Genomic DNA, 15,989 nt, shown 5'->3' with positions numbered 1-15,989 from the left:
TACAGGATGTTGTTGCATGTGGGGGAAAAACATTTTAAAGGAATTTTGTGAATTAAACTCCATCAGCAACATTTTGTCAACATAAATCTGATAAACCTGTCATGTGACCATCTATATCAGAGGCCAGAAATATACCAGAGGTCAGGATAATCACTGTCACTCAAACTTGCATATCGATGTACATTTTTGAGGTAATCATCCCTCACAGTCACAGCCTTTTTTATTTTGTTAGGTGCTGATAAATATTATTAAAGTGTGAGATTTTAACCATTCAACGACCGGAGGTGTGTGCTTCTGTGATTATCCCTCCGCTGATCTTATAACAAAAATAAAATAATAATTATAATAAAAAAAAAATATATATATATATATAATATATATAATATATATATATATATGAGTCAAAGTTAATTTCTGTTGGGATCAACATAATGCCACAAATGTTGTGAATAGAGATAAACATCTACTGAACCCGGAACATCCCTTTGATTATGATTAACAATTAACTTGAACTACTTATTTATCTGGAGCAATATAGATACAAAAGTACAAAAGACAGTAAATCAGGACACTATAAAAGGAACATGAGAGGCTGTGAGCATGACAGAGCAAGAGCTGGAAACAAACATCAGTGAAGAATGAAGGGTTTAGTATGTTTACTGCTGCTGTTGGAAACCTTTGTGTGTGTCGTACAGCATCAGGTAGATGGAGGACTCAATGAGAATGAGATCAGTCAACAGCTCAGATCTGAGGACGGAAGACAGAATCCACCTCAAACAGACACTTTGAGAGATGAAGCTTCAACTGACAGCCAACAAAACTACCATCTGTGCTTCAGTGACATCCATGCAGCGCTGAGAGAACTGACCGCCACCGTTACAGAGCAGAAAGTGAACATCAGAGAACTGACCGCCACCGTTACAGAGCAGAAAGGAAACATCAGAGAACTGACCGCCACCGTTACAGAGCAGAAAGTGAACATCAGAGAACTGACCGCCACCGTTACAGAGCAGAAAGGAAACATCAGAGAACTGACCGCCACCGTTACAGAGCAGAAAACCATCAACAGAGAACTGACCGCCACCGTTACAGAGCAGAAAGTGAACATCAGAGAACTGACCGCCACCGTTACAGAGCAGAAAGGAAACATCAGAGAACTGACCACCACAGTTACAGAGCAGAAAACCATCAACAGAGAACTGACCAGCACAGTTACAGAGCAGAAAGTGAACATCAGAGAACTGACCGCCACCGTTACAGAGCAGAAAACAAACATCAGAGCTTTAGAGACGCAACTGAGTGAACAAAAGACGTTTATCCTGGAAGAGCTGAACAAGAAAAATGACGGTACCTCACCAAAACATTCATTCTTTTATCAATGATCCTCAAAGTAAAACACCAATGCAATACGATGCATGGTGTAAATGTTAGTGTAAAATTGAATGTATACTGTGTAAATTGTGTTATCTATTACAATAAACAGAGTAAATGTCATTTAACAGAATCTTTATTCCTTCACAGAAATGTCTAATCTTACTCTGGGTCAAGTGGAGTTGAGAAAGGAAAATAGAGGTGAAAGTGTGCTTGAATGATGTTAAATTCAGTCTATACAGGTGAAACTCGAAAAATTAGAATATCATGCAAAAGTTCTAATTTTGATGATAATGGCTTACAGCTTATGAAAACCCCAAATTCAAAATCTCAGAAAATTAGAATATTATATGAAAACAATAAAAAAAAAGGATTTTAAATACAGAAATGTCAGCCATCTGAAAAGTATAATCATGCATATGTATATAGTTACATATACTAAATATATTAGTTTCACCTTTTAATTTGAATTACTGAAATACACAAACTTTTGCACGATATTCAAATTTTTCGAGTTTCACTTGTACATTCTCAGTGTAATATAGTAATATATCACAATATTCCTTATGTTTTTCAATAACAGACAGAGAAATAGCTTTTTCAGCTGCATTGATGCAATCTGGCAGTGGATATATTGGTCCTTTTACCTCTGAATTCACACTGACCTACAGGAACGTCATCACAAACATAGGGAACGCCTACAACCCAGTCACAGGTAATTATCAATGAAATGAGTCATAAAACTCAGTTTATAGTAAAACCCTTCAGCTCCATTCAGACCTCTCTACAGTTGTGTAATGTGTATTAGAGAATTAGGGTCTGTTTACATGACACCGGTTTCAATTAAACACGTAAAGATTTGTATGTGATTCAGGTTTATGCACTTTGGCCGTTCATTCACATGTTCATTCACATGTTCATTCATTGGGGGACTGAAAACGCAAACGTTTGAATTTGGGCTTCAAAGTGCAAGTTTTTGGAAACAAATGATGTTTTATTAACAAGGTTCGGGAGGAGCACGCTCAGATAATTAACACAGGTGGAGAGCACTCAGCAATCAATGGTAAGAGGTGTATATACACTCAGCAGTCTCACCTCATTCCATTGACAGTTTTTGCAGCATCCCTCCACCACCCCTTCTCCTCACTTCTAGTCCTAAACACTTACATACGGGGGGAGTACTCTGGGTTCGGGCTGAACTCTGAGCTCGGAGCCCTCCCTCCGGACAGCACGCCATATACGCTTAAACGTACCCATTCAAATTATATGTAAGTGTGAACTCGTGAATATCATTATCGTCTCTGTGTAAACAACAAAAACGTGAATTTGTGAAAACTGTGATGTCATGCGTAATACGTGATCAGTCTATAGGTGCGTGGTGTTTCTTTACAAAGTGATGTTGCCACCTACTGGCCAGGCAGCAGAATACAGCGTTTAAAGTAGTTTCCACGAACCCGTGTTAATGGGGATTGTTTTGACAACGTCTGTCCGTGAAAAATGCAAAGAAAAAACTTGTCCATATTTAGTACATTGTTGTCATGTAAACAGCCTGAAATGATCTGCCATCTTTTGAAAATATAACACAGTGTGCTTGATAATTAAACAATCATACAGGAAACAGCTGATTCTGTATCTCTTGTTATTTGATTTAGGTGTTTTCACAGCCCCGCTGAAAGGAGCGTACATGTTCAGAATCTCTGTAGTGAGTCATGGACCAACTGTATCAGCTGCATCCATTTTTAAGAATGGAGAGCGTGTGGTTTCGGCATATGGTCATCAGCCTCAGAGTGTGTTAAACTCCTCGAATGGAGTTGTGTTGATCCTGGAGGTTGGAGATGTTGTCTATGTGAGACTTTTGCCTAACACGAGGATATATGATGACCAGTATAACTACAGCACTTTCAGTGGTTTCCTACTGTTTCCTTTAAGATAACAAGAGGTTTGCAGAATGTGATTCCAATAATTCTGAACCTTCAGCGTATGATTTAAGATGGAAATCATGAAGAATCATTAACATATGAACCTGTATTAATGAGGTAAAATGTGTGTGTTTGAAATTTGCAATAGATTATTGTACACTCAAAAAAATGCTGGGTTATATATATATATATAAATATCAGTGGGGATTTCTTTAAGACTGTTAGGGAAGCTCGGCCTCCCCTATAATGTACAAAAAATGAATGGTCAAATATGTACTATTGTGTTAACATTTTATTGACTTAAAATGCGTTAGAAAACGTTCATCTCAAAGACGAGTTCGTTCAGAATCAGTTACATATAGCAGGTCGGCTGACTCGATTTCCTTCTCATACATTCCCGTAGCGTCACAGTGCATTTCCCTGTTGAAGCCCAGTGTCCATTGACTTCAGTGGGGCTGCTTTGAACAGTTTTTTTCAGTGCTTCGAAACTAGACGGTCATTGGATAAATGCTGCGATTATGTCCCGCCCGCGGACGCTCAGCGTCTCTGGGGTTAATGAGGAGTGGGCTGGGCTGGACTCCGGGCTTCTGCGTGATGATTGGAGGGTCTGTCGAAAGACTGCATCTCCTCTTGATTGACAGCGATTTCATACAATAAAAAGTCGCTGATGCTGAAGCTGTTCGAGCTCAGTCCCATCACGGATTTTGCAAGTGTAGTCGAAAGACAATCTACTGCAACCTATTTCTTGGTATTTGCGTGTTGAAATTGCTAGCCAATTTTCATAATACATTTCAAACAATTACACATTTTTACCTTTATTATATTATTACTTATTATATATTTTTATTATTAGTAGCAATAATTAAAAAATCATTATAAAAAAAAAATAGTAGTATTATACTATACTATATTATATTATTATTTATACCTTTATTATATTATTACATTTATACAATTATATTTAACTCTGCTGGCCATTGAGAGGACACTGGTCAAGTCACTGGAAAAGACGCCTAGTTGGTACGACAGGGTCACAGAGCATTTTCCTGAAAAGGAACGTAGAATTTACGTTTATATAAATAGACAATTTTTATGATGTAGGCCGAAAATGAGCTTCCCCTCTTTGAAAGACCAGCAGCCGCCACTGATATATATATATATATATATATATATATATATTAGGAGTGTAATGGTTCACAAAATTTACGGTTCGGTTCGATACGATACACTTGTGTCACGGTTCGGTACGTTTTTGATACAGCAAAAAGAAAGAAATGCCAGAGAAATTTCCTTGATTTAATTTTTTTATTCTTTTTTTTTTATTAAAACTAACATAATAAAGTATGATATTTTTTTTACTTTGAGCAATTCTAGAGCTATAATTGACTCTTCTTAGGAGCATATAAAACAAAACAGCTCCTTGGAAAAAATGAAACGTAATATTGTAGTAGTTTTAAACAAAGGTTTATTTTAGTTCAGATTAACATTTGAGGGCAGCAATTTTATTCATAATGTAAAAATAAAACCAACGTAATGTTACTTGAAAGCATTAGCCGACTATTCCTGCCAAACTTCCATGGTTGCAGTTAGTGTTACTACAGTAAATCCATGGTGAATGTTACTGATCTGTGGACACTGGTTAGTTCATTCATGGCACAATGTTTCTTCCTGGCTTCCACGTCAGCGCTGTTTGATCCGTTAATAACGGAGAAATGTGAATATTTCTCACTAGATCTCGTAGCGATGTTATTATTTTTGTGGTGAATTCAAATGCTTTCTTTACTGGATCTCTTATTAGCGCTGTGTAGTAACAGTGTCCCATGATCACGATCGGCTCGCGCTGCACTGGTCCAAACTGATAAACGGTCCTTCAACCACACAATAACAAGCAGTTTCGTTCCGCTTCCATTACGTTTGCCATTTTTATGTTGGGCAATGTTGTGGTCGCACGCGACCTGCCTACATTTGAAATAACGAAATTTTGCTCGCCAGGAAAAATGGTCCAACGAACTGTTCGGTTTGAACCGAACCGAAAGCCTCATACCGAACGGTTCAATACGAATACGTGTATCGTTACACCCCTAATATATACACACACAATAATAAAAACAATAATAATAGTACTGTTTATAGATTAAATTAAAGTGTTTAATGCAGGAAAAAATAATCATAAATACATTCATCATGTTTAATCAACAATTAGTCCTCTGGAGGGGGAATCATATATAAAATGTTGGTATGGTATGTTAAAAGATTATAAAATGGCAGGTGTAAACGTGTAAATTGTGTTTCAAGCGTAAATAAAAAGATTTGCAACATTTACTGTTGTTTTGTTCTGTACTATAAGTGTAATTCATGTATTGTGAAACTGCAGCTTCATGCTAACGACATAAACATAAATATGAATTTAAATTTAATTTACAATCTTACGTACACTTCCACAAATCTTACCCTGCACATGCAAATCTTTTTGGCATCATCATCAACTTTTACGTCATTATATAGTGGTCTTCTCAACACAAATTGTTTCAGAGCAGTATTTTCTAATGTTTATTTGACGAAAAAAATATGTATAAATGTATTTGTGCCCCTATTAGTCAACTACAATTACAGTAAAATAGTGTAATGCCCCTACCGTGGAAAACAACTGCTTTTTAAGTGACTTTCCCAGTGTTTATTTATTACATGTTGTATTTTACAATGTTTCACAAGATGGATTTTGCTATTAACAATGTTTTCATCCCCCCAAAAATAAAAAAACAGGTACAGTAAACTATACAGTGGTTTCAACATGTGATTGCTAGTGACGTCACTTGCAGAGGAAGAGCAGGTGACTGAGTCTGAGCGCTCAAGTCATATTTTATAAAAATAAATGTAGGCTACTTTATCATAAAATAGTCAGTTGAAGTACGTAATATCTCCAATAACGTCTGGTTGCAGACGTTATTGGAGATATTACGTACTTCAACTGACTATTTTATGATAAAGTAGCCTACATTTATGTTTATAAAATATGACCACTTTGCCCATTTACCCCCCACACGCAGAAATGTAGGCTATTCAGAGACTGATTTAATAAACATTTTAAAGTAAAAATATATTTGAAAGAGTATTTTTTATTTGGATTTATTATATGAAATAGGCTAAAAATGGCTGGGTCGTCTCGGAGAGAAAGGCGGATTCTTCCATGTTTTGACCACAAGATGTCGTTAGTGTCTAATGTGTTGATTACATTAGTAATGATGCTTATGATACAGTTGAGGGGAAAGTCATTTCTTCGTAAAGCTTTAATTCACTATCGTAACCACAATGCAATTTTAATTAAAATATGGGTAAAATATTTGTCAAATATAAATACGGAAAATTATTTTAAATGAATATGGTATATTTAAGTATTGTTTTTCTTAAAGTGTGACTGTAGCCCATTGTACATTAAAATAGTGTACGTCTAGAAAAGATGAGTAGTCTATGTGTTAATAAAAGTCAGCACGAGATAAGAGTTGTATAAAGAACAGTTTATTAAAACATAAGTAACAATACAAATAGAGTAACAATAATAATGTAAATATAATGCACAGTAATTACATTGAGACATAAAGAACAAAAACTACTGAGAATTATGCTATTTTAAATACAACAACAGAAAAGAACTTGAAGTAGCCTATTTATAGGCAATGTAGATATTTTAGTTGTCAACTTTATTTTTAATGTGAACGTTATTTGGGAAAATTTGAAATTGTACATGTTAACATTTGATTACTAGTAGAACATCATTGACATTTGAACATTTATTTTACATTAGTTTTGAACAATTAAACTGTTTAATTAAGGCGAGACACTACAGGTGAAGTTAAAATTTTTAACTTGGAGATATCACCATGAAACTTTACCAGTTGATTACTCACATGAATATGAGAAAAAAAAAATCTATTGCAAGTTCTCTGTAATTTTATGTTTAAACATGCTAATCAGGCTATATCTAAATATGCACTAATTTGCATATATTTTGAAGTGACGAATCTGACCATTGAAAAAAACAATGTTCAAAATTATTGTTGCATTTTGTTGATATATTCAGTGAAAAGACATTACCAGAGGGGATTATGAATTGCTCCTTATGTTGCCCTGTAAATCAGAAAATACTCCCAATAGTCTTCAAAAATTGATTTCCGCCCTATTTTTCATAAAATGTTATTTAAATCAGGCCAAGAAATTTCTAGAATTTTTTTTTTTTTAATATATATTTTGTCAGGTTGGTGTACTCACTGGACGGATAGTGCACCTGACCGTGGGAACAGAGAATGCGTTTCAAGCTGCCTCACTTGAAATGCGACAGAGTGCTCAGGTTGAGGACATCACCGGCAGAATTAGGCTGCAGCTTTGGGAAGGTCAAGGTGGTTTCTTTTGCACAGAAAAACCTACCAATTCACCACGCGCTTAAGCACCAGAGAATTCAACGGAGAACTATTCCTTACAACGACCAAAGAAAGCCAGATTGATGAAGTCAAACCCTTGCCTAGGCTTGGTGAAATATCTGCTTGTAAAGTAAAAGAAGAACCGGTGATATCTCTCTGCGGCGCCATTATCCGGGCCGAGGGCGCTGTGTCTCGCAGCTACGGGAACTGCAAGTTTTGGCAGATGCAGTTTCAGCCTAAGAATATAGCTTTCCTGTAGCTCAAACAGTAGAGCATTGGCGCTTGCAATGCCAAGGTCATGGGTTTGATTCCTAGGGAAAGCAAGAACTCATAAGAATGTAAATGTGTACCGCAAAATGCTAGAGAAAACAGGTATGTACAAGGTGACTGCCACTATATGTCACTGTTTTTGGAGATTTCGGGAGAGTATCTTGACAATCAACAATTCTGTCCTGAAAAAATGCGTGGCTAGTCTTGACCCCACTAACCTTTTGGAGGATGGACAGGACATGGAAGAATATTTCCTTAAATGCGGTTAATTGAAACTCGACATTCAAAATGACAATTTGCTCAAAGTCCCAGAGGAAACTGCAACTCTATTGGAATCCTCTCCACAGTCTTACGGGCTCGCAGCTGAAATGGCTGTGACAGAAGGTATACCAAAGTAGTGTAGTATTTATGTTCAAGAACGATTTGTTCATGTTAAGGCGAGACACGGCAGGCAAAAACTTTTTTTTTTCACTGGTCAATTTTGAGATTTTGGGCTATATGACTTGTGCTGAAAAAAAGTCCAAAATACACATTTAGGTCTTTATTTAACTACACTTTGTCTGTTTGCGTCTGTAGATTTCGTCTAAATTGATCCAAAGTTGGCATTCTAAATCTTCACGCTGCTCCGTGATCGCTCTCTGCTCCCTGACATCACACACACCGTTAGAAAGCTCTCTCTTTCCTTTGCAATGCTGTCGGATCCAAATTTGGTAATTTCCTGTTGATCAGCAACCAATCATGAAAGTAAAATGGGTGATTTAACTCGAAATGCACAATCTCATTGGCTAATGCTAATTTCTGACAACGTGAAATCGTTCAGAATCGTCACGTGACACGCTCTGACATTTCTGCGCCGGTAGTTCAAAATGTCGAAAGATATGCGTGTAAAATTCTCTCAGAAAAGCCGAAAACAGTTCGATGTGTTCGAACAGTTCAGCGACGTCAATGCGTAAACTGTCGTTCGGAAAACAGGAGTGTTCAGACAGCGGAGGTAATCAAAGCGCCACACAGCAGTGGCTGATAGTTCATGTAGCACGTTTGAATGAACTGATCGGTGGTTTAATTTGTCCTAATTGCGCAGGGACAGGGCTGAAAGTTAAAATCGATGCAAAGAATCATGGGTTCTGTAGTAGTTTAGTACTAGAGTGCAGTCTCTGCAAAGACAATAGGTACAGGCAATGTGTCTATACATCTACGCGTCATCAAGACGCATCCTCTCTCTCTCTCTCTCTCTCTCTCTCTCTCTCAGTGTGTCAGAGCAGTTTACAGAAATTCATAGCCTACATGTCATATATTAAATATATAGGTGTCACATATATACTATACTTTACACACTATATATACAAAACAATTACATTACACAACACATTTCAGTTTTTGTATAATATAATTACTATCTATACAAATATGTAATTGTGGGATCCTAAAGTGGTTGTGAATCCCTCAGGCAGACGCATATTTAGCTCTCAGTGGAGCTGCTGTCCCCTCTCCTAGGAGAACTTCCAGTTAACTTTGGGAAGTTTTATTCTTATGGCTATTTTTCCAAGGTGTAAATCTCTTAGTGAAGATAGTTTTTCCCAGAATGGTAAAACTTATCTTTGCAGTAATGGGAAACGTTTCATCTCTTGTCTTACATCTACTCTCTCTCTCTCTCTCTCTCTCTCTCTCTGTAACATTTGTGGCATTATAGATTATGGCCTCAATCTATTTGTGTTTTATAATGAGGATGCCATGACACATATCAGTGTGTCTTTTGATGGCGCCTGGCAGAAGAGAGGCTTCACATCCCACTATGGCATTGGTGTGTGCATCGACATCCTCACTGGGCTGTTAGTGGACTTCGAGGTGCTATCCTCCTACTGCCATGCTTGCACCCTGAGAGAGTGTGCTAGGCGAGGTGGTAAGCTTACGCGGGAGGAATTTGAAAGCTGGAAGGAGAGTCATGTAGACTGTGCAAAAAATTTCTCAGGGTCAAGTAAGGCCATGGAGCAGGAGGCGGCCAAGAGGATGTGGGCCAGGTCTGTGTTTTTTAGCATCAGCTGCGCTACACAGAGATGCTGTCAGATGGGGACAGTGCAGCATTCAAGGAGGTGGTTGCACTCAACCCATACCCTGGACATGAAATTGTTGAGCTTGAGTGCATAAATCACGCTCACAAGCGCATGGGCACAGCACTTAGGAATCTGAGTGCTGAGCGTAAGTTAGGGGGCAAAGGTCAGGGTAAGCTCACTGCCAAGATGTGTAAAGCCTTGCAGAATTATTACAGGGGGTCTATTCTAAATAATCAAGGTTCACTGGATCAAATGAAGGCAGAAATATGGGCAGGTCTCCTCCACTCCATGTCTAGTGATGAAAGTCCTACACATACTAGGTGTGCCGAGGCACAACGCACGTAAAGTTGATAATTCCGCGAATAACTGCAATTGCAGATTTCGAACAGAGATGGCGACAAAGAGGAAAAACTGCGGACTGCAGCTTTAACTAAATACAGAGTTTTAGACTTATCATCTTCAGATTTTAAATATAACATGGTCAGACATGTGTCTTTAGCTGCAGTGTATTTCTAGATTGATACAGTGCCAACTTCAATTTTATTTTCATGAAGATGTTTCATAAAAATACATTTCTAATAACTTTACAAAACTTTGAAGCTATTTATAACTTTTTTTTTTCGTTATGACAATAATTAATTCTACATTTACAATAAACTGCCAAGTGTCAGCTTTCAAATGAGATCATACTTTTGGTTCAAGTTTCAAGTTTAAGTTTTATTGTCATATACATATTAGTACAGAGTAACACAGCAATAAAATACAATGTGCCTTAGCACTCTCTCAGCACCAATCAATAAATAAGTTAAAATAAAATTAAAACATCTGCTCAAACCTCAACCCTCCTTCCTCTTGTACTTATTCCTCTTTGCTTTTAGTACAAAGGGTTCATGAACTGGATCTGTTTCAGTTTAGGTATGCCATTTCTGGGCATTTTTCAAAAGTGGGGTTGCAGCCTAACAGGTTAAGTGTCAAACTGAAAAGTTTTGTGAAAGAGTTTACCTGTTATGGCCTTGTTAATCCGGAATATCGAGCCAAAGTTAGTTGAGTCATCGCTATAGTTCGTGGTGTAATCTGGAGAAAATATTAACAGAACACTGTTAATTCAGAGGAATCGGTGATTTGTGGATTTATTTTTATATATGTGATGAATTACAACGGTGTGTTGTATTCCTATGTGTGTTAAAATTAAGTGATATGTTCATTGTATATGAAGTATAGCCTATGTTGTAAATGAACGTTAAATGTTGGTGTGAAGAGTAAATACTGTTGAAACAGAGTTAAAAATGAGTTTCTAAAAATGTTATCCTTTGCGTACAGGCCAGTTTTTGTTGTTTGTGTAGAAGTTTGGGTTTTCCGCTGTGATTTAAGTGCATGATGAGGATACATCAAGCCGCGCTGAGAGAAAAGAAAGATGGCGAGCCCCCCAGACTGAATTTGGATCTTTTACTTCTTATCTTCTTATCCACTTATATTAGTGGTGTCGTTTTTTCCTGATGGACTCAGGTATATTTTTCTTTCTGAACTGAATTTATCGAATGGACTGAGGTGTGTATAACCTTTATTTTTGCAGTTTTGTGACCTTATTTACAATTTGTTTTGTATATATTGTAACCACCCAAAGTTTGGTTACCACTACTATGCAGTAGGGGGCTCTATGTGTCATGCTCCCTTGTATATAGCCATGTGGGAGAAGAGGTCAGGAGCCTGTACCATGAAGGTAGCTGAACAAACTCGGGGTTACAGGATTAGTTTTGAGTTGACAAAACCACACCGATGCAATCAGGCTTTATTGGTACCATGATGCAGCTCATCAACTTACTCTGTCAACTCAGGCTTTGATCCTTAAGCTATGATTACTCCACGCGCGCGTGCACATAAAACAATGACGTCGACACTGAACAACCAATCGTGGGTAGAGCGAGAGCGATATATTTTTCCGCGGAAGAGCAAGAGATAATCATTCAGAGTTACGATTAATTTAAATATGTATTTCAAGCTCGAAACAATACGGTCTCTGCTGCCAAAGCAAGAGAAGACTGTTGGAGAAAGATTGCTGATTGTTAATGTGTAAGTTAAACAAATACGTTCTATATTTATGTAAAATTATGTATGTGTAGCCTATATGTGTAATATAGCCTATAGCCTATTTTTATAATATATAAAAAATGTGCATGTATATTCTAAGAAAGATTAATATTCATTGATTTTTAGATGCAACCCCAACTCTAATGTTCTTGGCAGCAGATAAAGACAAAATATAAAAATAATAATTCAAAGTGGTGAGTATTTACCACAACCTTTTATTACTTTTGTGAACATTTTATCACAAACACTTGTTTGCAGCAAACAGAAATAAAGAGTTAAATTCAGAAAACCAGAATACACTGGCGGAGGAGTTGGCTCTGAGTAGGCAATAAGGGACGGACGATTATGGATGGGATTACAGGTGCTGTACAGTCTGACCCTGGTGCTGGCTCCTCTTAGCAAGTAACACTGGGTACGTGTGCAATACATTACTACTTTTAAGTTTTAAATATGTCTGACTGTATGTTCTGCAGTAGAGGATACAGTGTCCCTGTTGAAGCCAGCACACACACACACACAGTCTCCCACACAGAGGTCAGTATGCAGCAGACAGAACACCAAACATAACCTGCTTTACTACAGCTATGCTTTACATTGGCCTATTTTTATTTATTAGGGTGAAGCAAATGATGAAGACACTCTGTCTGTGTGTTCTCAGACAGTTGCTGATGTGAATGCACTGGGCTTTTTACTATGGCAAACATTTGAATGTGTGGCATAAAAAAGGGACTGGCCCTTACATATCTCTTTTATTGTAGGATTTTTCACAACCTGCCCCAGAAACTGAGGCCTCTACCTCAATGGGCTTCAGAAGAAATGTGTAAGGATTTTAAAACCCTTGACATAAATTACAGTCAGTCCTGTGTTTGTAGGAAGTCAAGGAACTTTTTGTGACTTGAGCCTCCAGAAAACTTGTAATGATCATGTTTGTGGTGGAATTATGTTTCAGGTGGAAACAGACTCAGTCAGGGCCCTGTACAAAAGGGGTCTTGAACTAGACTGCACACTAAAGGAGCTGGACTGTGAGCTGAGGAGGCTCCAAAAAATAAAAAAATTAAATTGGAGATCAAACAGCTGGATAAAACTGATCTCAGTATGTGAACTTATTTAACCAAGTAACACTTTTGTATTAATATTTATTAATGCAACTTTCTCTTGCTCTCTTTCTCCCTCCCATCCCACAAAACCAATAAAACAGTTTGAGACCTATCTGCAGTTTCAATGTGCTTTATTAAGTGTAATATTGTATGGTGATTGCATCTACATCTGCACCAGCTGGGTGGTCAAGTGTGATCAGGTCAGTTTTCATCGGGGAGAAGCTGGTTTTGTGGTGTTTCTCGCTCCTTTCTACTGGCTTCTCTGGTGACTCTTAAGGGCCGAACACAGTTGAAATGTGCCTTTAGGAGGCCAAAGGTCATCTCTATCTTCACTCTGGTTTTACTGAGGGCCACATTGAAGCGGTGCTGTGGCCCTGTCTGAGGTCAGAGGGTTAGTGTGTAGGTTTTTCTATCTCAGTTCAAATTAACAGTGTTTTGTACTGTACCAAATTTAACTTGCTTTCCTCAAAGCGCTGACACAACACAGACTCACGGAAAATTTGTGAGACAAGCACTGGAGCCAGGCCATTTGGCATCCAAACTTGTGATCATACGTTCATGACCACAAGTCGTCTGCAGAAGAAATGTTTAGTAGATCATTGTTATATCTGTTAATATTTAAAGATTCATCTCACAGAAAATAATCATCTCTACCTGAACATTAAAGTCCCACTCCGATCATATTTTGAGCTATTTTTAAACATTCTCAGTGGTCTTTAAATTATGATTATGCCATTTTTAGCCAAAATCACAAAACCTGTGCCGTTTTCTGGGACTTTGCTTCAGCAGAGCGGCAGTAGCTCATTAGCAATTCGCCTCTGCGTTGTGGGCGGAGCCGTTGGCACGGAGACGACCCTCCCCCTCCTCGTTGCTGAGAGCTCTCTCTTTTCACCCCCAACCTGTCATTACCGTTGCAACAAAAATGGAGAACAATATTGGAGCTATCCAGCCCTACAGTTTTGAGCCAGATGCCAGCTCGGACGAGGAACAAGATGAACAAGAGGACGTACATAGTTCAAGTCGTCTACAAGTGGATGTATCAGAATGGTATTGTCTTTGTAATCTCTTGAACTGACTATTTTCAGGCCAATATCTCCTAATAACATGTTAGTAAATAAATATGTTTGTGGACATGCTCCAAACATTTAGTCAGATTAGCCTTTTTGAAGTTTTCATAGCTATCACACAAAGAATAAATCATAGTGCTGCAGAATCAAATCTAAATTTAAGTTTACTTATAGAGCACATTGAAAACCTAAGTCTAAAGTTTAAAGTTAAATTGTGCATGTATTTATTATTCCCCCCCTCCCCCATCAGGTGTTCATGTGGTAAATGCATTACAATGCCCATTGCTTCTGAGAATATTTGCTGCTGGGAAATACCCAAGGTATATTATATGATGCTATAAATTACTTATTTACAATTGTATTGATAATTATTTTGTCTCCAATATAGGCCACTGTCCACATAATTGATGCTGTCGGTATTTCTCCCCTTTTAGGTTGTTGTCAAACTAAGGGCTCTACTGCAGCCTCCTACCTGTATGAGTCTTCACCCAGGATTAGAGCCAGTGTGCCTGGATGAATTTGCACTTGAGAACGCCCTAAATATTTTCAGAGCCCTCCACGGCCCTTTGCTAATAAATGTTTATAATGCGTAAGTAAAATACTGTTCCCTATTCAGTAATAAAATATATAATACTAAAATACAGTTCCTGCACATCAAAAGATGCATAGGAGAAATCACAAGATCCCACATCGTGTTGTGTCAAAAATGTCTGCATTTCAGATTTTTGTAGCACAAAATATTGCAACAAATAATGATTTACTAAAACAGTAATCACATTTTATTATTATTATTATTATTAAAGTATACATTTAAGTACAGTGAGGAAAATAAGTATTTGAACACCCTGCTATTTTGCAAGTTCTCCCACTTAAAAATCATGGAGGGGTCTGAAATTGTCATCGTAGGTGCATGTCCACTGTGAGAGACATAATCTAAAAAAAAAAATCCAGAAATCACAATGTATGATTTTTTTAACTATTTATTTGTATGATACAGCTGCAAATAAGTATTTGAACACCTGAGAAAATCAATGTTAATATTTGGTACAGTAGCCTTTGTTTGCAAAAATTAGAGACGTCAAACGTTTCCTGTAGTTTTTCACCAGGTTTGCACACACTGCAGGAGGGATTTTGGCCCACTCCTCCACACAGATCTTCTCTAGATCAGTCAGGTTTCTGGGCTGTCGCTGAGAAACACGGAGTTTGAGCTCCCTCCAAAGATTCTCTATTGGGTTTAGGTCTGGAGACTGGCTAGGCCACGCCAGAACCTTGATATGCTTCTTACAGAGCCACTCCTTGGTTATCCTGGCTGTGTGCTTCGGGTCATTGTCATGTTGGAAGACCCAGCCTCGACCCATCTTCAATGAGGGAAGGAAAATCTCGCAATACATGGCCCCGGTCATCCTCTCCTTAATACAGTGCAGTCGCCCTGTCCCATGTGCAGAAAAACACCCCCAAAGCATGATGCTACCACCCCCATGCTTCACAGTAGGGATGGTGTTCTTGGGATGGTACTCATCATTCTTCTTCCTCCAAACACGTTTAGTGGAATTATGACCAAAAAGTTCTATTTTGGTCTCATCTGACCACATGACTTTCTCCCATGACTCCTCTGGATCATCCAAATGGTCATTGGCAAACTTAAGACGGGCCTTGACATGTGCTGGTTTAAGCAGGGGAACCTTCCGTGCCATGCATGATTTCAAACCAT

General features: G+C 37.9%; 1 protein-coding gene across 1 annotated transcript; it reads left to right on the top strand.

Moving 5' to 3' along the window:
• The first annotated feature begins 610 nt into the window (after positions 1-610).
• Positions 611-5,838, top strand: LOC311289226 (uncharacterized protein). Its single transcript, XM_084407062.1, has 4 exons — positions 611-1,347; positions 1,522-1,572; positions 1,955-2,086; positions 3,024-5,838. The coding sequence occupies exons 1-4, from the start codon at positions 639-641 to the stop codon at positions 3,302-3,304; spliced, it is 1,173 nt and encodes a 390-aa protein (XP_084263188.1). The 5' UTR covers positions 611-638; the 3' UTR covers positions 3,305-5,838.
• The last annotated feature ends 10,151 nt before the right edge of the window (positions 5,839-15,989 follow it).

Source organism: Rutilus rutilus (genome assembly GCF_951802725.1).
Source record: "Rutilus rutilus genome assembly, chromosome: 4".
Taxonomy (NCBI): domain Eukaryota; kingdom Metazoa; phylum Chordata; class Actinopteri; order Cypriniformes; family Leuciscidae; genus Rutilus; species Rutilus rutilus.
Note: the sequence above shows the minus strand (reverse complement) of the source record. Positions and strands in the feature narration are given on the sequence as shown.

What these genes read in the sequence shown, in the direction of transcription:
- LOC311289226 (XM_084407062.1), top strand. Translation starts at nt 639, where the DNA reads ATGAAGGGTTTAGTATGTTTACTGCTGCTGTTGGAAACCTTTGTGTGT. An exon ending in GCTGAACAAGAAAAATGACG is followed by an intron (nt 1,348 to 1,521) that starts GTACCTCACCAA and finishes ATTCCTTCACAG; the next exon opens with AAATGTCTAATCTTACTCTG. An exon ending in GTTGAGAAAGGAAAATAGAG is followed by an intron (nt 1,573 to 1,954) that starts GTGAAAGTGTGC and finishes TTTCAATAACAG; the next exon opens with ACAGAGAAATAGCTTTTTCA.